The 25236-nt window shown below is 55.8% G+C and overlaps 1 protein-coding gene across 3 annotated transcripts; it reads right to left on the bottom strand.

Annotated features, from left to right (window-relative positions):
- Positions 1–1961: 1961 nt before the first annotated feature.
- Positions 1962–25095, bottom strand: HOMER3 (homer scaffold protein 3). 3 transcript variants are annotated; one of them, XM_032712001.1, is made up of 10 exons: positions 24725–25095; positions 15964–16107; positions 13509–13665; positions 12399–12530; positions 11844–11951; positions 8897–9018; positions 7912–8068; positions 5439–5549; positions 4575–4655; positions 1962–3019 (listed from the first exon to the last, which is right to left on the bottom strand). In XM_032712001.1, the coding sequence occupies exons 2-10, from the start codon at positions 15975–15977 to the stop codon at positions 2831–2833; spliced, it is 1071 nt and encodes a 356-aa protein (XP_032567892.1). In that variant the 5' UTR covers positions 15978–16107; positions 24725–25095; the 3' UTR covers positions 1962–2830. The 3 variants fall into 3 exon arrangements, with proteins under 3 accessions (XP_032567892.1, XP_032567894.1, XP_032567891.1); XM_032712003.1 differs by lacking the exon at positions 15964–16107 and having other exon boundaries at positions 24725–24954; XM_032712000.1 differs by lacking the exon at positions 24725–25095 and having other exon boundaries at positions 15964–16204.
- Positions 25096–25236: the final 141 nt, after the last annotated feature.

Raw genomic sequence — 25236 nt, 5'->3', positions numbered from 1 at the left:
GCTCCTGTGGGTGGGTTATCCTTTGTTCCCACTGTAGGATGGACTTCCCAAGAGCCAAGGGCAGGAATTTGCAGTTCAGGAACCTCCTCAGGTATCACAGGTTGGGCTGCTGAGCCCTGGGAGGAGGCAGAGTCCTCGCTCAGGGTCCCTGTGTGACCAGGGCAGGGCCCTTCTGCTGGTCCCACATCCCCTGAGCCACACTTGGAGCTCGGATTGGTCACAGGTTCTTTATCTTGTGACTCACTGCATGACTTGTAGCCCTGCTTGCACGACTTTTGGACCTCCTTATATGACTTTTAGACCTCCTTGCATGATTTTAGACCTCCTTGCATGACTTCTGGACCTCCTTGTGTGACTTTTACACCTCCTTGTGTGACTTTTATACCTCCTTGTGTGACTTTTAGACCTCCTTGTATGACTTTTGGACCTCCTTACATGACTTTTGGACCTCCTTGCATGACTTTTGGACCTTCTCACTCTCCCCCCAGACAGTCAGTGGGTCAGTTCTTTGCTGTAGGTTGAGGTGGAGCTCTCCAGTGTTGCCAGGTTGTGTTTTGGGGGTAAAAAAAGGCAGCATAAGGGGCAAGAAGCAGCTCAAACAGCAGAAAAGCTGGGTTTTGTGCTGTGCTGCTGCCTGAGCTGGGTCAGAGCAGGTGCTGGGAATGGTGGCAGCCAGAATTTCCCCCTGTGGAGCTGTGGGAGCTCCTCTGCCTCTTCCCCCAGTCCCAGAGTCCTGCTGAGCCTGACTCAGGTCCCTCTCCCTGCCTGGGGAGAGGTGACTCACCCAGGGGTGGCACACCCAGGTCTGGTCACCCCCACCAAGGCCAGGAAATGGTGCTGCCAGAATTCAAGGATCCATTCCCAGCTCCACCTCGTGGGTCACAGAGAAGAGACCAGGGAGAGGGTCAGAGCAGGGAACATGAGGAGCTTTTTCCCAGCTTCCTTTCTCTCATACCCCAAATCCCACCCTCCTCTTCCCACGCCAGTGAAAACCAAACCAAACACACCTTGCTTGGAGCTGATCTCTATTTCAAAAGAAGGCTGCTGCTGTAGGAATAAAATATCAGCACTGGCACGGGGTGGGAAGCAAACCCTGAAAAATTTTTTGCCACCCAGTTACTTCCTTCCCTCCTTAAATACCCTGGAACAAATATCACTACAGCAGCTCCAGCCCCAGGCAGTTGTGAGAACACTTCATGCAACAAAAATTAAAATAAAATAAAATCTAATCACCCCCCCCCAAAGAAAAAAAAAAACCCAACAAAAAAATCCCAAAAAATCCCAATCCAGAAGAGAAAAGTCTTCCCTGACTAAGCAGGTCTGGAAACCTCCAGGTTTCCTCACCCCCCCTGGGAAAGGGAAGGGCTTTGCCTGGCCACAGCCCAGCACAGAGTCACCAGGAGGCCTCCACTCCAGCAGATTCCCAAGGAGCCAGCCCCGAGTCCTGCCCTGACTTGCAGGCAGAGTGTGGAAGCTGCAGGTTCCTCCGTGGTCAGTGGGTGAGGGGGAGCAGAGGCAGAGCAGCTCCCCATCCCCACGGGGAACATTCCCAAGATTGCTGCTCTCTGCCTGATTTACAGCAGCAAAAAAAGCCAAAAAAAAACCCTCCAAAAAACCACCCAAACCCATCCACACCCCTGGAAGGTCCCAGGCAGAGCCACAGGGACTCTGCTCAGGACTCACAGCCTGCCGGGGGGGACACACAGTCCAGCTTTCCCTGGGATCCCGAGGGCATTACTCAATTCCTGCCACCAGACAACATCCAGGAGAACTCCCAGGCTTCCCACGGGCCCCCCAGGGCACAGACCCAGCTGCTCCAAACGCCTCCTGCTCTCCTTAAACTCCTGCTCTCCTTAAACCAGGGCAAGCCGGGACCCGTCCCCTTCCCAAGGAGAACAGGAACGGCTCTGGGGGCTGTTTCCCGATATAAAAGGCAACAAAAAAAAAAATAGAAACCAAGAGCAACTGTGGCTTGCTCCATTTAATTTCAATTAACTGCAGCCCTCAGAGGCCCGGGGAGGTGCCAATCCAGCAGCTTGGTGGCCGTGCCCCGAGGGATGTCCCGTTGAAGCCTCTGCTCTGCTCAGCTGAAAGTTTTAACGAGTCGTTAAATCCCACTGCGTTAAGCTAATAAAGGCTTTAAAACCCGCAGGTTTTTTTTCCTCTGGAGGATGAGTGAACAGTGGGAAGGACACAGGGTCAGGAAAAAGGCCCCTTCTCTGCAGGGGGGGCTCGGGTACGTCGGGATGCTCCCGACAGTGAGCAGAGTTACTGGATCCTGTTGGAAGGACTTTGGGCTGGGGAAGAAGAAGAAGAAGAAAAGGAGAGACTCGTCCCGGGTGTGCTTGAACCTCTCCTCCCTCCCTAGGTGGGGAAACAGGCAGCTTACTTGCAAAAGGCAAGTGGTTTCCTAAAAAACTACTGGGAAGAAAAAAAAAAAACAAACCAACAAAAACCAAACCACAAAGGTTGCTCAGCCCCTTCCCCCTTAGAAAAGTGTAAAAACCCCCAGGGACACAGTGAGGGAGGGCAGCAGGAGGGCACAGCTGCCACCTCTGGGCCGTGCCACAGCCAGGGCAGGGTCCAGAGAAGGTCTGGCTGGGACTTTGGGTGCTCCCCGGGGAGCTCAGCTCCTCCGTGCCCGGGTGCTGGGCGGGCACTGGGCGGGCACTGGGCGGGCTGGCCGGTCCCCACGCTGCCCAGGCAGCTGCTGGTACGGTGGCAAATCCTGCCCAAGGAGGCCTCGAGGCTGTGGGGTGGCTGTGGTCGCTCTGGGGGGGAGCAGTGGCAGCCCGGGGTGCCCCCTCTGCCAGGGCAGGGCTCCCCTCCCTCAGTTGCTCTCCACCAGCTTGGCCAGTCCCTGCCGGATCTCGCTGAGCTCGAAGATCTTCACGTCCATGATCTCGGCCACCTTGGTCACCTCGCTCTGCATCTTCTCCCTCTCTGCCAGGGTCTCTGCCAGGCTCTGCTCGGCCAAGTGCAGCCGCTGCTCCAGCTCAGCGTTCCGGGCCTCCAGCTCCTGCCAGGGGCACACGGGGAGGGGTGGGCACGGGGAGGGGGCTGCTCCGCCCTGCCCACACCCCCCTGTCTCCCCAAAACAGCCTCAACCCCAATCACAGAATCACAGAATCATAGAATCACAGAATCATAGAATCAGGGAATCAGCTGGGTTGGGAGGGACCTCTGAGATCATCAATCCAACCCCTGATCCAACCCCGCTGTGGTTCCCAGCCCGTGGCACTGATGCCACATCCAGTCTCTTCTTAAACACCTCCAGGGATGGAGAATCTCCCACTTCCCTGGGCAGCCCATTCCAATGGCTGATCACCCTCTCTGCAAAGAAATTCTTCCTAATCTCCAACCTAAACCTCCCCTGGCACAGCTTCAGACCGAGCCCTCTTGTCTTGCTGATGGTTGCCTGGGAAAAGAGACCAACCCCCCCTGGCTCCCCCCTCCTGTCAGGGAGTTGGAGAGAGTGAGGAGGTCTCCCCTGAGCCTCCTCTTCTCCAGGCTGAACAGCCCCAGCTCCCTCAGCCTCTCCTCCCAGCACTTGTGCTCCAGTCCCTTCCCCAGCCTCGTTGCTCTCCTCTGGACCTGCTCCAGCACCTCAATATCCTTCCTCAATATCCCACCCCCCATCTCCCTCTCCTGGCTTGCAGCATCCCAGGGAGCACATCTGGGAGCAGCCAGGCACCTGCCCAGCTTCAAATGTCCTGAAACCTCACAGGAATTGGGAAAGCTTTTTTTTCTGGGTTTTATGAGCCCGGAATTTTTCCTCCTCCATCCGCCTTTCAGAACCCACAATGGACGTGCCTGGAGACTCGCTCGCTGTCCTGAGGGTTCAGCCCTCACCTCCTGTTTTATTTCTCTGAGTTTATCCTGCTCCCCAGAAAAATGCAGGAGCTGCTGCTGAACAGGAGCGTTTCTACAGTGGTGTGAGACGTTTCTGCAGTGAACTCAGTGTCTCAGGTTTTAATTAACCCACCACTGCTCAGCTGTATTTACTTTCCTAAAAACGCCGCGAGTTCAGTACTTTAGGTTGCTCTTCAGGTGGCTCCAAGGTGCAAAGGTCTGGAGCTGCAGCTCACCTGGATCATCCCCAGGCCTGATGGGGATGTCTGGAGACAGTTTTGCCACGAGACAGAGCCCGTGCAGGGGCTCTGGACCTCAGAGATAAACACAGGCAGTGCCCCAGATCCTGCTCCATCTGTGCCCGTGCCCGGGGCTGAGGAGCAGCTCGGCTCCCTCCTGCCAGCCAGGCTGTGCCAGAGCTCTGCTCCCTGTCCCAGCAGCCCTGAAGGGCTTCAGGGCATGGAGGGGGGACAGGACATCACAGTTCTGCCCCAGCCCCCGTGTCAGGGGCTGCTGGAAGTGCTGAAGGAGGGTGTGTGAAGGGTGGGATTGCTGTTGCCAGCTCACTGTGCCCCGTGTCACATCCCCGAGGGTGGAAGGAGGCAGGGACAAGGGCAGGGAGCTGTTCCCAGCACCCAGAGGCATGGCAGCTCTGGATGGTAGCAGTGGGGATGGATCCCTGTGCTGTGAGAGCAGGGGTGCCCCAGATCTGCCACCTTCACCTGCAGCTTCTGCAGCGTCTCCTCCCTCTCCCCCTCTGCTTCCCAGCGGCCACACTTCTGGCTCTTCAGCATCTGGATCTCCTGGAACACGAGGAGGGGGAGCAACACGTCAGATCCACCCCTCTCCCAGCGGGAGCAGCTCCCACCACACCCCCCAGCCCTGGTTCCAAGGATCCCATAACCCCAGGCAGCTCCAAATTCCCATCCCCTGCTGCCTCCCTCAGAGCCCTCGGTCCCTAAATCTGAGTGCCAGCAGAGCTCAGTGCTCCCTGCATCCCTGCTCCCACATATCAGGGCACATCCCGGGCTCCTGGGGACAGGGATGAGCTGTTGGGTGGAAAATCCCGTGCACACCTTTGCTCCAGCATTTTTCCTCCAGCCCGAGCAGGCCCGGGAAGGAGGGACAAATGTGTTCTGAGCGAGGATCAGGGAGCCCAAACCACCTTCCCTCCTCAATCCCAGGGCTCCATCCCCTCCTCCCTGCTGAAGCAAGGCCAGCAGACAGCCCACGGGGTGTGAATCACAGGGATCCTCCTCACACCTCTCCTCCTCAGCCTCTGGAGTTAAAACCCGGCTTTAAATCACTCATTCATTTAAATGCAGCGAGAGCTGGAGACAATTACTACACCAGAGGCTAATTGTCACTGCAGAGGGCTGAGAGGGGAAGGGGTAAGAGAGCTCTGAGCCTCCCACTCCAGGCTATGGACACACTGGGAAGCTCCCAGCACTTCCCTCTCCCTCTCCCTTTGCTTCCCTGGAGAGGGAACCAGCCCGGGGGGCCTCTGACCCCAAACCAGCAGTGACTGACAGACTGACAGACTGACAGACCCCCCCAGCCCCGGGCTTGGGGTGTCACAGCCTCACCTCATCCTTAGCCTTGATGAGCAGCTCCAGCTCCTCCAGGGTTTGGCTCAGCTCCTCCTTGTTGTTGTCGCTGGAGGAGTCGTGAGTCCCCTGCGACTCCAGCTCCGCCACCTGCCAGGCAGGGAAGGCTCCCTCAGGAATGTTTTGGCTCCCCCAGAGCCCACAGCCAGGGTCTGGCTTCCCTGCCAGCCCACCCGGGGTGACAGCAGGGCAGCAGCTCCCGGGGCTGTTGGGAAAACCTTCCCCCTGCTCTGCCTGGATCGGGCACGGAAAACAAGTTTTTCGGGCACTTCTCGTGGCAAAAAAAGTTCAGGGGCTCTGTCTCTGCTTTGCCCTGCTGTGCTTCCAGTAAAACACACGGGGGGATGGCTCCATTTTGCACCCCTGGGCACAGATTTCCAAGGGAGTCACTGCAGCTCAGCCCCAGCAGGGCCAGGGGGGTTTGCCCAGGGATGTTCCCCAGCCCCGAAAAATTCAGCTGGGTGGCTTGGATTGTTCAGGAGGAGGATTCATTTTTTAAAGCTCGTCAGGAAGGGCTGCAGCAGCTCTTGCTGGGGCTCTGCAAACATCCCCTCCAGTGATGGGGACCCTCACACAGGCAGGGCTTGGATCCTGCTGTTCCCAGGAGCAGGGGCAGCAGGATTGGGTCAGCAGTGAGCTCTGGTCCCAAAATGCTCCGATTTAGGGACAATGATTTAGGTGTCTCACTGAGAGGCTGCTGCCCCTCACCCAAAGCTCCCAAAATCCTCCCTCCTGGTTCCCAGCTGTGGGAACAGCCAGAGAACAGCGTGCACAGAGCAGGGAAGAGCCAGCCCATCACAAACCCACACACACAGACACCCACACGAGGCCTCTGCTACACTCGGGGCAGGCTCCTGCTGCAGGGGAGACAAATCTGTTCCGTGCAGCTCTTTTCCTGCCCGGCTCCAGCCCTGGGGATGAGCTCCAGGCACAGCAGATCCTGGGGAATGGCTGTTGCCTGCACAGGCTGGCCACACCACAGCCATCAATTTACAGCTGCTAATTGCTGTAAATCCCTGCTGCCTTTCAAAGGAGCCATCTCCAAGAGAAATGGCTCCACGCCTCCTCCAGGGCTCCAGAGCCCTTTCCCAGCTGTCCTAAGAGCCTTTTCCAAGTGCTCCGTGGTTCCTCCCTCCCAGCAAACCCACCCCCTTCCCACCGTGTGACTGTCACCCCTCTGCCTCCTCAGCTGGCCCGTGACCTCTCTGACATCCTGGAGGTCAAAGGATCCCGTTATTCCAAGGGAACAAGGCTCTGTTTGTGCTGCACCACCCGGGTTTCATGATGTTGCAGCTCGGATTGGAGCTAATTATAGCAGCCAGAGCAACCCTCAGCCTTCCTGTCAGCAGCCAGAGCTTGCCCTGGTGCCTGGCTTGGTGGGAGGGAAGGGGGGGCACAGCCCTTGGTCTGGCTGGGAGCTGGGAACTACTTCCAGAAAACATGAAGGGAGGATGAAATTCTGTGACTTTGTGCTCTGGTTTCCTCCCTTCAGCCCCGGGGGCTCAGCACACCCCCTGTGCAGAGCAGGGGAGCTCCTCCAGAGCTCGTCCAGAGCTCCCCAGCCTTATTCCTCAATGTGTTTTCCTTGCCAGGCTGGTGCAGCACCCTGGATTTCCATCCTGCCCTGATGCCTGGCTGGGTGTGGGAGGAGGGCACAGGCCTTGGTCTGGCTGGGAGCTGGGAACTCCCTCCAGAAAACACGAAGGGAGGCTGAAATTCTGTGACTTTGTGCTCTGGTTTCCTCCCTTCCCTCCCAGGGACTCTGTGCAGAGTCCCTGTGCAGAGCAGGGGAGCTCGTCCAGAGCTCATCCAGAGCTCCCCAGCCTTATTCCTCAGCACATTTCACCCTGCCAGGCTCATGCAGCATCCTGGATTTCCAGCCCACATGGGAGAGTGGGGCCAGGGGCCCTGGGATGGGATGGGATGGGATGGAGTGGGGTGGGATGGGATGGGATGGGATGGAGTGGGATGGGATGGGATGGGATGGAGTGGGATGGGATGGGATGGGGTGGGATGGGGTGGGATGGGATGGGATGGGGTGGGATGGGATGGGGTGGGGTGGGGTGGGATGGGATGGGATGGGGTGGGATGGGATGGAGTGGGATGGGATGGGATGGGATGGGTTGGGACGGGATGGGATGGGATGGGATGGGGTGGGATGGAGTGGGGTGGGGTGGGATGGGATGGGATGGGATGGGATGGGATGGGATGGGATGGGATGGGATGGGATGGGTGGGATGGGATGGGATGGGATGGGATGGGATGGGGTGGGGTGGAGTGGGGTGGGGTGGGATGGGTTGGGACGGAATGGGACGGGATGGGATGGGATGGGGTGGGATGGGATGGGGTGGGATGGGGTGGGGTGGGATGGGATGGGGTGGGATGGGGTGGGGTGGGATGGGGTGGGGTGGGATGGGATGAGGTGGGATGGGGTGGGGTTCCCCGGGCTCACCCGCTGCCGCAGCGTCTCCGTCTCCTCCTGGTACGCCGTGAGCTGCTTCTTCCACTGGTCCACGTTGGCATTGGCCTCGTGCAGAGCAGCCACCAGCTTGTTGTTGTTGTCCTGGAGGCTGAAGAACTCGGCCTCCCACTGCACCTCGCTCACAGAGCTGTGGGAGAGGGCAGGGGGTGAGCCCAGGACAGCAGGGGAGGCTCCTTTACACCCCTCCCGTGCCCAAACGATGCTCCTGGAAGTGCTCAGAGGCTCCACAGGTTCCCACTCAGCCCTCACATCACTTCCCAAATTTAAGCTCTCCTTCCAGCCCTGAACCTGCCCCTCTTCCCTTTGTCCCTGGGTGATATTTGACTTTGAAACTGCAAGAGACCACACTGTGAGATTAACGGGGTGGGGGAGATGGAGCTGCCACAAAAGGGGCTTTGCATTGTGAGACTGTGAATCCACTTTAAGAATCCTTATTGGATCTGAGTTTTTGCTTTGAATAAAACCCTACCAGCCCAGACTCAGGGAGAAGGCAGCAAAGGAGACTTGCTTTTGATTTAAAAATACTCTTTAAGTGTTCAGCTGGGAGCTTGACAGGAGCCACAGGGCAGAATCCAGCCCAAAGCCTTTTGAACAGACAAAGAGAGGAAGCAGCAGGGACTTTGCTGGAATCATCAGGGGAGTTAACACAAATGTAGCCCTGGGCCAGCTGGAGAAGTGTGAACATCTTCTGGTATCACAAACTACTGATCTGTAGATAACTGGCACCAAGTCATCCCCACTGCTGCGGGCACGGAGCCTCCTCCTTCCCACGCTGCCTGAGCAGCACATTATTCCAAGCTGGAATAACTTCCTGCCGGGAAAGAGCGTTGGATCAGCGGGCACAGGGCACTGCTCAGCAGGAGTGTGGGGTCCCAAGTGCTCGGGGTGACAGAGAAGTGCACCAAATCCTGCTGGAATTGGGGTCAGGAGCAGGGAGCTCCTGTGGCAGCCTCACCCTTCCGAGAGCATCTTCTTCAGCCGCTCCTTCTCCGTCGTGATCTCCACGTCAGCACTTTGGCTCCGGAACAGTTTGTCCTCTCCTGGCCCGTTGGAGCTGATGATGGGGCTGGGAAGTACCTGGGGGATGAAGAAGGGGGTGGTTGTGGCCACGTGGCCACACAAGGGCTCTGCAAATTTATTCCCAGCCTGAGTCTTCTCTTATTCTTATAAGAGCTTTCCACGGGGCGAGTTCTCAGTCCCTGCCCTGCTGGGGCAAACCTGGCTCTGCCCTAACTCAGGGAGAGCTGTGTTTGTCTGCACAAGGAGGGGGCAAAGCCCCTCAGGTGTGGCCCAGCAGCCCCAGCCATGGAGCAGTGATGATTTTGGAAGCTCTGTGGGCACAGGGCTCTCTCTTGGTTGGTGCTGTGCTCTTCCAGCAGCTGCCACATCCTCCCCATCCCTGTCTCCACACTCTGCTGGGGCTGTGATCCCAGTGCAGGGGGGGGTCAGAGCTTGCACACAGCAGATCCCAGTGCAGGTGGACTCCCAGCTATTCCTCCCTCCTGCCCTGATGTCTGGAATTCTCTGGCCCTCAGCTGAGAAATGCCAGCAGTGCCACAGCCCCTCACCCGAGTCCCACAGCCCTGCCCAGCTCTCAGCTGCTCAAACTGCCCTTTTCAGGGCTTTGCTGAATTCTTAAGAGGCTTTTCTTGCTGTTTCTCAGAGCAGGGGGAAAGCTTAAACTCCCAACACAGACCTGCCAGTGCAGTCCTGAACCCCTGACTGGGTTCAGTGCCAAGCCCAGCTCCTGCTCCTGGAATTCAGGCACCACTGGGATGGTGGTTCCCAGGGAGAGAAACTCTGCTCAGGTGACTCTGGCACCCATTTTCCAAAGGTGGGGGAGAAGGAACAGTCCCTGCATCAAAGTCTATCCTTCCCTGTGCTCCCTATTCCTGCACACACCAGAAACTGAGGCACAGAAGGGGCAGAAGTTTCTTATTCTGGTGTTTTGTGCCAACCAAAACTGGTGAGAGCTGGAGATTCCCCCCCCCACTGTCGTGTCTCTTACATTACCCACAGCAATGTACCCTGTGATGGGGGTGCTAAATGGGATGGGGATTGGCCTAAAAGGTACCAAAGGACAGAAGAAAAGCTGCTATTCTGGGAATTCCCCAGCCCTGGAAAAAAAACAAACGTGAAGCAGAAGGAAAGTGGTGCAGGCGTGGAAAATGAGGGAGGCCTGATTTAATTCCAGGAGACAGATCCGCTCCCTGCTCACTTGCAAACAGAAACACCATCAATTATTCAAGGATGAAGCTCATGTTTGAGGCTCTGCTAATGCAGAGGGTGGGAATGAGCAGCGGGAAAGTAGGAGAAGGGATGGGGAAGGCTGGGAATGCAGGGCAGGATCTGTGTGTCCACAGGGCAGGGGACACTGTCACCCTGTCACCCTGTCACCCAGTGTCCCTGTCACCCCCTGGCTGTGGGATGGCTGTGGGATGGCTGTGGGATGGCTGCAGGCAGGGCCCTGGCTGAGCTCTCCCACCCAGAGGGGAGCAGGGGGAGCAGGAACAGGGAGTGTGGGGTCACACTGGGGCGGTTTTAGCCCTGCTGAGTCAGGGCAGAGGAAGGAACAGAGCCCTGGGCCAGTTCCCTGCTCCCAGCCTGACCTTCCCTCTCTGACCTCCCCCATCCCTGCTGCCTGCACAGCCCAGGGAACGTGTCCTGCTCTGGCACCCGAGGAGTTCTGCCTGCAGTGAGCAGGAGAAGAGGGAATATCTCTGGAATATCTCTGGGAGGTGGAGGCTGCAGCTGCCCAGGAACCTCTGTCTCGGGTGAAAAACCCCAAAACTTTGGTTCTGCTGCGAATACTCTTCTCCCTTCTCCCCTTGCCACCCCACAGGACGGGGCTTGGAGTGAGCAGGAGCCAAGATTTGGGCAGATTTTCCCCATCTTTGCTCCCCACAGAACATTTCCAGTGTGTGCCTCCACCTCCCCCTGCTTTCCCTGCAGGCCAAGGTATTGTTCACACTCCTCCTCCTCTGCTGCTGCCACTCCATCTGTGCCCAGCCCAGGGAACACCCTGTCCTCCCTCCATCCCTCTGCTCCCCTCCTGCTGCCAGGAGCTCTGGGGAGTGCAGAGCCACCTCTGGAGTGACCTCCTTGGGAGGGGCCCCTTCCCCACCCCCATTGAGCTCCTTCTCCCTGGGGAAAAGCAGCACAGTTTATTTTTTTATTTTAATTTTTTTTTATTTTTTATTTTATTTTTATTTAATTTTATTTTCTTTATTTTATTTTATATTTTTATTTCATTTTATTTTCTTTATTTTCTTTATTTTATTTTTTATTTTATTTTCATTTCATTTTATTTTCTTTATTTTATTTTTATTTTATTTTTATTTAATTTTATTTTCTTTATTTTATTTTTTATTTTATTTTCATTTCATTTTATTTTCTTTATTTTATTTTTTATTTTATTTTTATTTAATTTTATTTTCTTTATTTTTATTTTATTTTTATTTTATTTTATTTATTTTATATTTTATTTTTATTTAATTTCATTTTTATTTTATTTTATTTTATTTTTATTTAATTTTATTTTTATTTATTTTTATTTTCATTTTATTTTATTTTTATTTATTTTTATTTTACTTTATTTTATTTTATTTTATTTTGATTTAATTTTCTTTTTATTTATTTTCATTTAATTTTATTTTTATTTATTTTATTTTAATTTTATTTTATTTATTTATTTTTAGAATGGTTTAACTGGCCAAGAGGGAGGAGGTTGAACCTTCCCAACAGCTCCATTAAAACACTCATTAATTAACCTACTCAGGGGCCACCAAAAGCACTGCCCAGCCTGGGGGTGGGCACAGAGTTTTTGGGGAGAAGGGGATGAGAGCAGGAGGAGATCAGCACAGGGAGTGTTTTCTCCCCTCCTGCCTCTTTCCCAGCATTACCTGGTGAGATGTGATGCTCAGGGCAGGGTTGGTCAGCTCTGTCTTATCCTGGGACTTCTCCCTGGCCAAACGAGCTGCTTCCTTCACCTCCTGGAACTTCTCTGCAAACTGGAGGAGGGGAAGGGAAAAGTCAAAACGGGCACCAAACTCCAGCTGGTGCCTGGGTTACCTCAGTCAACTTGCTCCTCAGTTTGTCTTTAACAGTTAAATCCAGGGAAGAGCCCCTTCCTGCCCGTGATTCTGGCACTCAGGGCTGTGGGCTCAGCCAAACAGCAACGCCAGAAACGGGGCCTGAAGATTTAATCAGTGGTGCTCGAACTGCAAATATTAATTTAAAGCTCTTTTTAACATCTTTGCATCCACAGGTTTCAGCGCAGCGGGGAGGGGATTTAACCGAGGTTCCCAAAGCCAAAACCAAAAAAACTTTGGTGTTTTTTTTTTTTTTTCCAGAGGCTGCAGGGTTCCAGAGCCTTCCAGGGGTTCCAGAGCCCTTGCAGGGTGCTGCTCCTACCTGGGAGAGGTGCTGCTCCTACCTGGGAGAGGTGCTGCTCCTACCTGGGAGAGGTGCTGCTCCGAGGCGAAGCCCAGCCCGTACACGGTGTTGGCTCGGCTGTCGGCCCATTGCCCGAATTTCTGGGATGTCTTGGTGAAGGTCATGTTGGGGGTGATGGTGCTGTTGATGATTGCCTGGGGAAGAGAGGCAGTGGCAAGTCAGGGAACGCTCCAGGTGGGTGGTGTGGGGTTGGATGGTGGAATCACGGGATCACGGGGCAGTTTGGGTCGGAAGGGACCTTAAAGATCATCCCATTCCAAGCCCTCTCCATGCCACTCACTGAGATCACCACGATCCCTGTGAACTCTGGGAATCAGGGGGAGAAATCTCTGCCTTTTCATCTGCAAAACAACACTTCAGGTTCAGGCTTTTGGCGACCAAAAGGTCTTTCTAAGCCCGGCGACGTGACACGAAGGAATCTTAATCATCTCTTCTACTGAGAAAAAGGATGATAAAAAAAAAAAAAAAGAAGCCTCAGTATCAGCAGCTTCCTCCATTGCTGGAAAAGATGATAAGAGACAGCACGTCTCTGGGGCCTCAACAGCTTTCTGCTGTTCTCCATTTTCATGGCAAGTAAGGGGGGGAGGAGGAAAAAAAGGCTTCACCACCACTCAGGACTGGGTATTACGAAACTCTCTCTCTGGACTAGGTGTTATGAAACCCTCTGTGCCGGGCAGGGGAGCAGCAAAAAAGCCTGGGAAGAGTCTGTGCCATCACAGGGCTTCGAGAAGGAGGCAGGACGGTGCCCACCAGGAACAGTTTAGGGAGAGTAACTCGTGTTTTGTGGAGGTGACTGAACCTCCGAGGCTTCTTCGACCTCTCTCTGTACGTGCAGGGGGCGGGTTCAGCACAGGATAAAGGCTCTTGGAAAACACTTGGGGTTGGAATGGGTGGGGGGGGGGGGTGTGACAACACCAGACCCCAGGGTGTGACAACCCCAGACCCCAGGGCACATTTTCCACCAGCGCAGATTCCGGTTCTGCCTCCAAACGAGGAGGAAACGAGGCTTCACCTGACCATGGGAAGGTGCCAAAGCGCCAACACCGACCCCACCCCAACCCCACGGGCAGCAGGAGAGGTTCTGGGTGGGGGAGAGCCCTCTGTGCCCCCACCTTGGTGCCCCCCACGCTGATGATCCGGTACACGTTGCGCGTGGCATCGTAGAAGTAGGAGACGGTCAGGGCGTGTTTGCTGGCAGGGATCCAGTTCCGTTTGGTGGCCGGGTCGATCTGGAAAACGTGGGCCCTGGTGCTGAAGATTGGCTGCTCCCTGCAAGACAGGAGGGCAGGGCTGGCTCAGGGCAGGGGGAAGCTCAGAGAGGGGGGAAGTGCAGCTGTTTCCTGCTCTTTCCCTTCCCCATGTCCTGGGCACAACTCCTGCTCTTCCCCGTGTTCCTGGGCACAACTCCTGCCCTTCCCCTTCCCTGTGTCCTGGGCACAGCTCCTGCTCTTCCCCATGTTCCTGGGCACAGCTCCTGCCCTTTCCTTTCCCTGTGTCCTGGGCACAGCTCCTGCTCTTCCTCGTGTTCCTGGGCACAACTCCTGCCCTTCCCCTTCCCTGTATTCCTGGGCACAACTCCTGCTGTTCCCCTTCTCCATGTCCTGGGCACAACTCCTGCTCTTCTCTATGTTCCTGGGCACAGCTCCTGCCCTTCCCCTTCCCTGTATCCTGGGCACAACTCCTGATGTTCCCCTTCCCTGTGTTCCTGGGCACAACTCCTGCCCTTCCCCTTCCCTGTATTCCTGGGCACAACTCCTGCTGTTCCCCTTCCCCATGTCCTGGGCACAACTTCTGCTCTTCCCCATGTCCTGGGCACAACTCCTGCTCTTCCCCATGTCCTGGGCACAACTTCTGCTCTTCCCCATGTTCCTGGGCACAGCTCCTGCCCTTCCTCATGTCCCTGGGGTGCCAAGGACAGAGTGTCTCCCCCCCAGCCCACCCCTGCCCCTCTGGGCAGTGACCAGCAGCTCCCCACTGCCCACACCGGTGTCATCGAGTGACCCCTCTTACTCCAGCAGTCGTGACCCAAGCTCTGAGTTGTTTTCCCAAGACCTCTGGTTTTCTCTGAGCTCTCCACATCCTTGGCACTCCTCTGAAGCCCAGTTTTAGAAGCTGGGGGATGGCTCTGCACAGGAAGAGCCCGTGGCTGTCTCTGCCTCCTCCTCCTCCTCCTCCCCCCCATCCAGGCAGTGTGAGGACACACCACTGACCTTGGGCTGGGAAAACACCCTTGGCACAGTAACAGAGCTCCCCCAGGTACAGATTTGTACCTTCCCCTGGAGCTTCTCCTGCCCTGCAGACCTGAGACCCTCCCAGAGGCCACAGCCTGGGTGTTCCAGCAATCCCAGGCTCTGCCTTGGGATCAGTGGGTTTTATATCCACGTTCACCTGGGGACAGGCACGTGAAAATTGGGAGTTAAAAGCACAAATAGCCCCCCCTCAATCTCATATTTAGGGCCCAGCTGATGGTCCTTCCCAGCACAGCCCCTGGGGCAGGGTTATGATTAGAGGTCATATTATTTTCAGCCCTGACCTGAAGCTTTCTTTCACCACCACTCATCACCTCGGTGCTTCCCCAGGAACAGGATTTCTCTGGCTGCAGGATATCTCCAAGCTGGAGCTCCAGGGAAATGGATGGATGGGTGGATGGGTGGATGGAGGATGTGTTTGGGACGTGAGCACAAAGAAAACCCTTCCCCTCAGCACAGCTCTTCCTCCCTTGACTCACGCTTGGGAAGCACATCCTGCAGCCAGGGGGTCACATCCCGGGATTAAAGCAAGTCCCTGCAGGAACTGAAGGAAACACTTCACCCTCCCCAATGTGCAGCTGCTGCAGGGAAAGCCCTGCACCAAACCCTGAACCAAAACCCTGAACCAAACCTTGAAACAAATCCTGAAACAAATCCTGAACCAAGCCCTGAACTAAACCTGAACCAAACCGTGAACCAAATCCTGAACTAAATCTTGAACTAAAACCCTGAACCAAACCTGAACCAAACCCTGAACCAAACCCTGATCCAAAACCTGAACCAAAACCTGAACTAAACCCTGAACCAAGCCCTGAACCAAACCCTGAACTAAAGCCTGAACCAAACCTTGAACCAAATCCTGAACCAAATCCTGAACCAAACCCTGAACCAAACCCTGAACCAAGCCCTGAACCAAACCTTGAACCAAACCTTGAACCAAACCCTGAACCAAACCCTGAACCAAAACCTGAACCAAAACCTGAACCAAAACCTGAACCAAAACCTGAACCAAAACCTGAACCAAACCCTGCCTGGGCTGTGGAGCCACAAACCCCTGAGCAGAACAAAGGAGCTCAACCTCGTGAGGGCAAGAAGGTCTCACCCAGCCCCTTCTCCACATCCTCCCTGCCTGGTTTTACCCACTCTGCTTTCAGAAGAAATTCAGATTTTCCAGGCTCCACTAGCAGATACTGAATTTTCCTCATCCTTTCACACACAGGACCCACAAATCAGGGAAAAAAATAATGTTTGTGCACCTTAAATCCCAAATCCTGGGCTAGTGAGGGAAAGAACAGAGGGAGGGAAGAACAGCAGTTACCTAGTTGTTGACATTTGTTAGTAAGGGTAAGGGACTACAGGCCCGTGGAGTTAGTTTGTGTCTCTCCTCCAACAGCTCCTCCTCAGGTGTCTCCTAGAGGGTCTGAGGCTCCTTTTTGGTGTTGCCTCCACAGGGATTCATTTCCTAGCGAGGGAAAAGTTCAGCTGTTATTGATGTCCCGGAACAGACACGGAGTTCAACCATCCAGGGGCTTTGTCCATCCCACATTCACAGGGCTTGGGATCTGTGATGATTCCTCAGCACTGAATGAGGTCCCACATTCACAGGGCTTGGGATCTGTGATGGTTCCTCAGCACTGAACAGGTAGAGGTTTTTTCCCCTGTCATGGGAGATGGCTGGGTGAGCTGTGCCACTGGAGTGAATCCCTTTGGCAGCAGGCCCCAGCTGTTGGGAGAAGGCCATGGAGGAGCCTGGAAGGCTCCAGTGATTCCAGCCATGCATACGTGGTGCTGCTGCAGGATGGGAACCCCCTCAGAGATCAGCCCTTGTGCAGGGCAGCTATTCCTGTGCTCAGTGTCCATCCATAGGGGCTGTACCTGGATCCTATTCCTGTGCTCACTCTCTATCCATAGGGGTGTACCTGGATCCTATCCCTGTGCTCACTCTCCATCCATAGGGGCTGTACCTGGATCCCATTCCTGTGCTCACTCTCCATCCATAGGGGCTGTACCTGGATCCTATCCCTGTGCTCACTCTCCATCTGTAGGGGTTGTACCTGGATCCTATCCCTGTGCTCCCTGCCCATCCACAGGGGTTGTACCTGGATCCTATCCCTGTGCTCCCTGCCCATCCACAGGGGTTGTACCTGGATCCTATTCCTGTGCTCCCTGCCCATCCATAGGGGCTGTACCTGGATCCTATTCCTCTTCTCCCTGTCCATCCATAGGGGCTGTACCTGGATCCCATTCCTGTGCTCCCTGCCCATCACTAAGGGTTGTACCTGGATCCTATTCCTCTTCTCCCTGTCCATCCATAGGGGCTGTTCCCAGATCCCATTCCTGTGCTCCCTGCCCATCTGGCTGCACCCAGAGCCACAGAATCCAGGAATCCCCCGGCAGGAGGTTGGAACGAGATGATTTTTAAGGCCCTCCCAGCCCAAACCGTTCTGTGATTCTGTGAAAGCCTTTGTTTGGTTCGTTTGTTCTGTTGTTTTTTTGGGGATTTTTTTTTTTCTTTTTTAATCCATCAAAGGATACAAACTGTATCCAGCTCGTACAAGAATTCCTTTGTGCGGGATCCTGTTCTGCAAACCTGCCCTTCAATCCTGACGAGGTTGAGGCAAAGGCTCCGGAACAAAAGCTCCCTCAGAAGGGGAGTGGTGGAGCAGAGCAAACCCCGGGCAGGGAGAGAGCAGCAGCAACGAAAAACCCGGAGAGAAGGAAAGCCAGGAAAGCTGAAAACCCCAGGAAAACTGAAAACCCCAGGAAAGCTGAAAACCCCAGGGCACAACCCGGAGAAGTCAGAGCTGGTTCAGGAAATGGGATGACTTTGGAATCCCAGAATGGTTTGGGTGGGAAGGGACCTTGAAGATCATCCCATTCCCACCCCCTGCCACGGGCAGGGACACCTCCCACTATCCCAGATTGCTCCAGCCTGGCCTGGGACACTTCCAGGGATATGGGGCAGCCACAGCTTCTCTGGGAAATCCATCCCAGCCCCTCCCCACCCTCACAGGGAGGAATTCCTTCCCAAAATCCCATCTAAACCCCCTCTCTGTCAGTTCAGCAGGGTTTGCCGGAGCCGAGTGGCTCAGGCAGGGAAGGACAGAGGGACACGGAGGGATGCCCGGCACAGGGACACCACGGGAGGTGACAGCCAGACCCGTCAGCAAAGAGGAGCACCCACCTGCATCCCGCCCGCCCTCCAAAACGCTACAAAGCGTTTAAAAATAGCCCTGGAAGTGCCCGGGATTGGAGCTGTCATGTTCCCTCTCCCGTTACAACCCTCTTCTCCCTCCCTCCCTTCTCCCCCCCCCGCCCCGCGTTTTAAGAGCAGCGCTGGAATCTCCCGAAACGCTGACTCCTCTTTTCCTGCTCCCAGCTGGGAGTCCCCGCAACAATACGGCCCCGGCGGCGAAGAAAAGGCCACGTGTAAATAAAACCACTCACATCCCATCCCCTCCACCCCCCCCGGGGCTGTCCTTCGCAGATAATTAAGGAAAAACCAAAAGCAAACGGCTGGAAGGACAAAGATCTGGCCGAGGCACCGACAGCGCTCAGCAAGTGCCTGGTGGCAACTGGAAGGGATCCAGGTCTCATCCCGGCCAGCACAGAGGAGGGAAGGGCAAAATTCAATATCCCACGGCCCCCCTGAGAGCTTAAAAATGCCTCGTCCCGGGTGGATATCCCTTAACGCTCCAGCGGCAGCGAAGCCAAGCAGTTGAAAAGGAAAAGAGGGGATGGTTTAACTAATTCCCTCATTCCCACACACCGGCAAAGCACCCGGCTCCGGGATGCTGCCTGAGCAAAGACCCTCCTCTTGTGGCCTCTCCTTGCAGGGAAGCTGGAGGAAGGTCCCAGAGGGGTTTTGGGGAGGACACACGGATACAGGGTATGGATCAGTCGCTTCCCGTTTGCTCCCAGTGCCTGACTCAGTGGTCGTTTAGGAGAGGATGTAAAACTGCACACTGCTCTCATTTCCACCTCTATTCTTACATTATTTCCCCTCTCTGCAGCCTCCAAATTGATTTCTTCATGAATAGCTGCTTATTTCACCATTGCCAGGAGAGCAAATCGTTATTTGTCCTCTTAATTTACGGTCTCAGCAGAGCAGAGACGGGCAGGGCAGAGGCACCGGGGCTGGGGGAGGGACCTGGCCAGGCTGGGACGCGGCCAGGAGCCCGGAGAAAGCCCCCCCTGTGCCAAGGAGGGACAGATGGCACCGATTCAGTCCCTGCACCGGCACCACGTTTTGCCCAGAGGGGGGAACAGGGGGCACGGGAGGTGCCAGAGCCTGGCAAGGACTGAGCCCAGCACCACTGCAGCCTGAGCAGGGATGTCACTGGATGCCCCCACTGTCCTTGGGTGCCCTCCTGCTCCCTGCACGGGCATCTTCCAAAATAACCTGGTGCCACTGCAGAGACCGAGTCGTGGGGAGGGCTGGGCCACCTCCCTCCCAGGGGAAGGGGGGGGGGGGAATGCTGCCCCTCTGCCCTGCTCAGGTGACAGGTGACACCCCACCTGGGGGACAGGTGACACCCCACCTGGGGGACAGGTGACACCCCACCTGGGGGACTCCACCCAGCACAGCAAGGACACGGAGCTGTTGGGACGAGCCCAGAGGAGGCCCCGAGGTGATCAGAGGGATGGAGCAGCTCTCCCGTGAGGAAATCTGGGAGAATGGAATGCCTTTGCTCAACAGCTCCTGCTCCAGGTGTGAGAGTCTCCTCCTGGCTGCACTTGGACTCAGGCTTTGTCCCTGTTCTCTGCTTTTCTGTGCAGTCTGGAGGGTTTTCCCCCGGAGATCCACGTATTTATTTGTTTGTCCTCAGCAATTCTCTCCTCTGCCTGTGACCTGCCCACCGAGTTCACTGAATTACCCCCCACACCCTGCTCACCTGCCCCCACCCTCTGCTGCAGGACCAGGGAGAAGAAACCTGGTGTTTTGCTGTGCAGGGGGAAGCTTTTAAAGAGCCATCACTCCCCGAATTTACATCCAAATTTCTGCCCTATTTTCAGTTCCTGAGCCACGACGGCGCAGGACTCGAACCCAGGCACGAGTTTTGAGGGAGATTTGGGGGGTGAGGCCGAGTTCAAAGCACTCCAAGTGGCACAAATAGTGAATAGAAATCGGGAGAAAGTCTTTTTACTACTCGAGGCAGCAGCTGGGGAGGCTGAACTTGGTCCTCATTAGCTGTGCCTGCCTTGGTGCTCCTGGATGGGGTTCAGTCAAGGGCATCTCTGGGAAGTCCACGTGCTGTTCCCCAGCCTGCACCTCCTCTCACTCTCTGCAGCTTCTCTTTGCAGGGACATTCATTTCCCTGTCAGGGGAAGGAGCCTCTCTGCTCTTGGATGCAGAGGAAAATCACCTCAAACCCTCTGGCAGCCTGCGGTGCCCCCCCCCCATCTGAAAACCCAAAAAATGCCCTGCAGTCCATCCCAAAGAACCACAGCAGCAGAATCACTTGTTTTTGGGGGGGGATCAGAGCAGTTCTCAGCCCCGGGGACAAAGGAAGGGTTTTGGGGGTGCAGAGTGCAGGCACCTGGGAACCTTCTGCACTGGGGCTGGGCTGAACCTGCAGCCAGGAGGAGCAAAACCCAAAAATGAGGTTGTCTTCTGATGAGCCCCATTTCCAGGCGTGGGAGGGGAGGGTCTTTCTTATCCCTGGTGCTCCCCACAACTCCCTGACAGGAGTGGGGAGCCAAGGGGGGCTCGGGCTCTGCTCCCAGGGAACAACAGGAGAAGGGGAAACGGCCTCAAGCTGTGCCAGGGGAGGGTCAGGCTGGACCCAGGCTGAATCCAGGAGGGATTTCTCCATGGAAAGGGTGCTCAGGCACTGGAAGGGGCTGCCCAGGGAGGTTTGGAGTCTCCACCCCTGGAGGTGCCCAAGGAAGGACTGGATGTGGCACTCAGTGCTCTGGGCTGGGGGACAAGGTGGGGATGGGGCACAGGGTGGACTCGATGATTTGGGAGGTCTTTTCCAACCTCAGCAATCCTGGGATCTCCCAGCTGCTGTGGTGGGAGCTTCACATCCCCCAGCACAACCTCCCCAAAGGTCCTGCAGCTCCTGCAGGCACTGGGAGGGCACTGGGAGGGCTCTGGGAGGGCTCTGGGAGCAGAAACGTGGCCCAGCCCTGGCAGCCGTCCCGGGGCCACGCTGAGTCAGCTGAGCCCGCCTGTCCCTGTGGAAAATCCGGCAATCCCTAGGAGAACCAACCCCCCCTGCACCGTCCAGGGCAGCCCGAGGGGGGGGTTGGCCGGGGTGGGTCGGGGGGACACACATGTTTGGGACAGACAGAGCTCCCAAAGGCAGAACTGGAGCACAGAGAGGGCCTGAGAACCCAACTCCTCCTCCTCCTCCTCCTCCTCCTCCTCCTCCTCCTCCTCCTCCACCTCCTCCTCCTCCTGCTCCAGGGCTGTCTGTCGTTGTTTCCTTTTATCTCCCCTCAGCAGCTTGAAGAGCTGCTGACTGTGTGTCAGGGCTGTTTGGGGAAGTGTGGGCTAATGAGAGCCAACCCTCAGCTCCTTCCCTCCGCCTTCCTCCCCAAAATTCTACCCCTCTCTCCAGAGCCAGAACCTACAGACACGGGTGCAGAGTGGGCTTGGACAGTCCCCACCCCACTCCTGTGCAGGGCCAGCACCTGGACTGATGATCTCTGTGGGTCCCTTCCAGCTCAGGATGTTCAGGATTTGGACCTGGGAACACTCAAACTGCAAAACCACCTCGGGAACAAAGTTTGGGAGGGCGGATTCCCAGCCCTTTTTTTTTTTTTTTCCTTAACACCAGGGAGGTTTTTGAGTCCCCTTTGCTGCAGCCCCACTGTCACTGGCACCTCAGGGGAGAGGCAGGGGTGGTTCAAAACCATCCCAGCGTCCAGACAGGATGGAGGGAGGCCAGCCCTGCACCCCGGGGGAGGTGCAGTGGTGCAGCTCCAGGAATAGGAGCTGCCCAGGGGCTGCTTTCCCTTCCTCCTCCCCCAGTTCCCAGGAGCTCATCCAGCAGGGCTTAGCACAGGAATGGAAAGCAGCTGCCTCCTGGCCCGGGTGCAGAGAAAGGGAACCCTGGCTGAGCCTGTTCCCGTTGGATCAGCTCAGGGAACAGCGACCAGCAAGGTCAGGCACAGACACACACAGGGGGGATCAAGGTCATTTAAAGACACAACAGAGCTGAGAGGGATTTCTTTTCCCTAGGAAACCAGTCCCTACCTATGGAGCATCTTGGCTGCTGGGTGTCCCCAGCACAACCTGGGCATCCACCTTTTCCTGGGACGACTGTTCCTTCTGCTGCCAAGCTGCAGGAGCTCTTTTTGAGACACACAGACCACTGCTGGAAGCCTGTGCAGCAATTAAAAGTTAAAAAAAAAAACAAACAAACAACCAAACCAGCAGAGCCAGACTGGAGCTCAGTAATTCTTTACACATCCCAGAAAACATGTCCTGGAGTAATTAGAACCAGAGATGTGGAGGCACAAGAACATTTCAGAATGCTCTGTGACTCCAGCACGTTCTGTCTCTGCTCCAGGATCCACAGCACTTCCAGGCACAGATCACTGGGAGGAGTCCCCAAGATCTGCTGCTGTTTTCTCCCTGCCCTTGCCAGGGCTCCAGGAGCACAACCAGGGCCCCAGGAACACAACCAGGGCTCCAGGAGCACAACCAGGGCTGCAGGAACACAACCAGGGCCCCAGGAACACAACCAGGGCTGCAGGAGCACAACCAGGGCTGCAGGAGCACAACCAGGGCTGCAGGAGCACAACTAGAGATCCAGGAGCACAACCAGGGCCCCAGGAGCACAACCAGGGCTCCAAGAGCACAACCAGGGCTCCAGAAACACAACCAGGGCTCCAAGAGCACAACCAGGGCTCCAAGAGCACAACCAGGGCTGCAGGAGCACAACCAGGGCTGCAGGAGCATAACCAGGGCTGCAGGAACACAACCAGGGCTGCAGGAACACAGTCAGGGCTGCAGGAACACAACCAGGGCTCCAGGAACACAACCAGGGCTGCAGAAGCACAACCAGGGCTGTAGGAACACAACCAGGGCTCCAAGAGCACAACCAGGGCTCCAAGAGCACAACCAGGGCTCCAGGAACACAACCAGGGCTCCAGGAGCACAACCAGGGCTGCAGGAGCACAACCAGGGCTCCAGGAACACAACCAGGGCTCCAGGAGCACAACCAGGGCTGCAGGAGCACAACCAGGGCTCCAGGAACACAACCAGGGTTCCAGGAGCACAACCAGGGCTCCAGAAACACAACCAGGGCTCCAAGAGCAGCCTCTGGGACAAGCAAGGCCAGCTCGAGCTGCCTGTGCAGCAGAGCTCAGTGGAGGACAGTGCAGGTAAGAGGGGAGAATTAATGTGACAGGGGGGTAAATTAGAAGCCAGTAAGTTGCATCTCCCTGCATTTATATTTTACAGTCCTCTCAGCACCTCCTTGTATTTATAATTCACGATACCCACAGAGGCTCAGAAATGTGAGCACGTGCCCACCCAGGGCTCGGTTGGGTGTCACTAAATTCACTTCCCTCAGGATTGGGTGTTATTCCCAACTGCCCCTGCATCAAGTGCCAGTGCATCAATACTCGTAGTGGGTGCAGATGAATCCATGGAGAACACACCCAAGGCACAACGTTACCAAGAAATTTCATGTGGAAGGACGAAAGCAGAATCCCTGCTTTAAACCCGAGTTAACTGAGATCAGCTGCCTGGATGTGAGCTGAGGGGTGACGTGCTTCCAACCTCTGTAGTGTCCAGAGTCATGGAAATGCTGCTGGGAGCTGCTCAGCACCCCTGTGTGACCAACACACTTTTATCCCCAGAGCTGAGTGGAATTCTGGATGGAAATGTCACCTCTGGCTTAGCAACAGTCCTGCTTCTCCACCACTATAATCACACAGCAGACCCAGATGGTGCATCCCAACCTTTTTCCATGGGAGCTGGAAACCCCCTAAAGAAATCCCAGAGCCCCTGGGTGTGCCTGCAGGAGATCCAAGGAGGATTCACCCACAAACTCCAACTTCAAGCTCTGCTTCCGAGCTCTGGGCTTGTTAAACCCTCCCCGGCAGTTCCAGAAGTTTTGCAGTAACTTTGCAGAGATCACAGGAAAAGTGGCAGGGAAATAGGGACGCTGTGATTTAACCTGGATCAGCACATGCTCTGCCAGCTTCAAAGGATTTCTGCCAGACTCACACGACTGTCACTTTTGATTCCTCACTCCTGCCTCTCCTGCTCCTTAAATCAGCCTTTGACTGTTCAATCGTTTTGTCCGAGGGGATAAAATTCCGAGAGGAAAATCGACGAAAGGAAAACGAAGTCCCCAAGAATGGATTTGTTTCCCTTGCGCTGCCAAACCCCCAAAGGTTTGGAGGGAATCATCGGGCAGGATTCCTCCAGACCCGCCGGGCTTTCAAGCGGCCCCGGAGACTTTATTGCACAAGGAACTCACAACATGTCAGGTCCTAAAAAGTTCCGCGGTGGAGACTCACAACTAGGACATAAATTAAATACCAGACTAAGCTCCTATTTCCATGCCAAAATCCGCTGCCACATCCATCCATGCAGCATTATTTCGCTCTTGGAAAATTCTGAGGGGAGGGATCGTAAACCGGATCACCAGGGGATTTTCCAGCGGCTGGAAAATCCATCCGGCTGGAAATGCAGACAGGACCCGTGTCACCGAGTGCCAAAGTCACACAGCACAGCCAAACAAAATCCCTCATTTTGAACTTCTGGGAAAGTTTGCGAACGCACCACCCGGCTCCAGCCCTCCCAGTCCGGATTCCACAGCAGCGCAGGGATCAGCGGAGCCTCCCCTTCCACACGCGAGCTCATTTAAAAGAAGTTGGGGCCACTCGCGACCCACACCCCCCCACAGCCCCCCCCCCCGGCTTTTCTAACCCGTAAAATAAAAAGGGCTGAACTTTAAAAGCCCGCAGCGTGGGGGGGAGGGGAAAAAAATAAAAAAAAAAATAAAAAAAGCCGTTTAAACCTCCGATTTCTCTCGCCGCTGCCTTAAAAAGCAGCTCAGCGGCCATGGCCACCGAAAAAAGCAAAGCCCAGAACAACGAAGCGCCGCTCTCACCCCATCCCTGGCGGGCGCAGCGTCTCTCCCGTCCTCCCTCCTGCAGGGTCTCTCTTTCTCTCCGCGTTCGGATTTCTTTTCTCCCTTCCTCTTTCTTTCTCTCTCTCTCTCTCTGTGTGTCTTTTCTCCGGATCCGGATGCTCTTTAAATTTCCTGCGGAATCTCTGCGGGCTCTCCCGCGGCGGGGGCTCCGTGCGGGGCAGGGGCGGGCAGGGCCGGCGGGACCCCCGCGCACCCCGGCGCTGCCCCGGCGCTTCTCCCGCGATCCCCGCTCGCCTCCAGCATGGGAGGGAGGGAAGGAGGGTGCGGCGGGATGAGGTGGTGCCCCGCCGAGCCCTCGGCAGGCGAAGCGTCTCCCCGCGAGTCGCTTTTGTGTGTTGTGGGCGCAGCCCCGGAGCTCCTTTGTTCTCTCTCGCCGCTGCCGCCCCTACGCGCTCCCTCCCCGCGCCCGCTGCCCCATCCCGCTCGCGATTCCTTCGGCTCCTTCTCCCGACTTTATTCCCGGGGCCGGC

This window comes from Chiroxiphia lanceolata, chromosome 27, assembly GCF_009829145.1.
Source record: "Chiroxiphia lanceolata isolate bChiLan1 chromosome 27, bChiLan1.pri, whole genome shotgun sequence".
NCBI lineage: Eukaryota > Metazoa > Chordata > Aves > Passeriformes > Pipridae > Chiroxiphia > Chiroxiphia lanceolata.
This window is presented reverse-complemented; position numbering and strand designations above follow the sequence as displayed.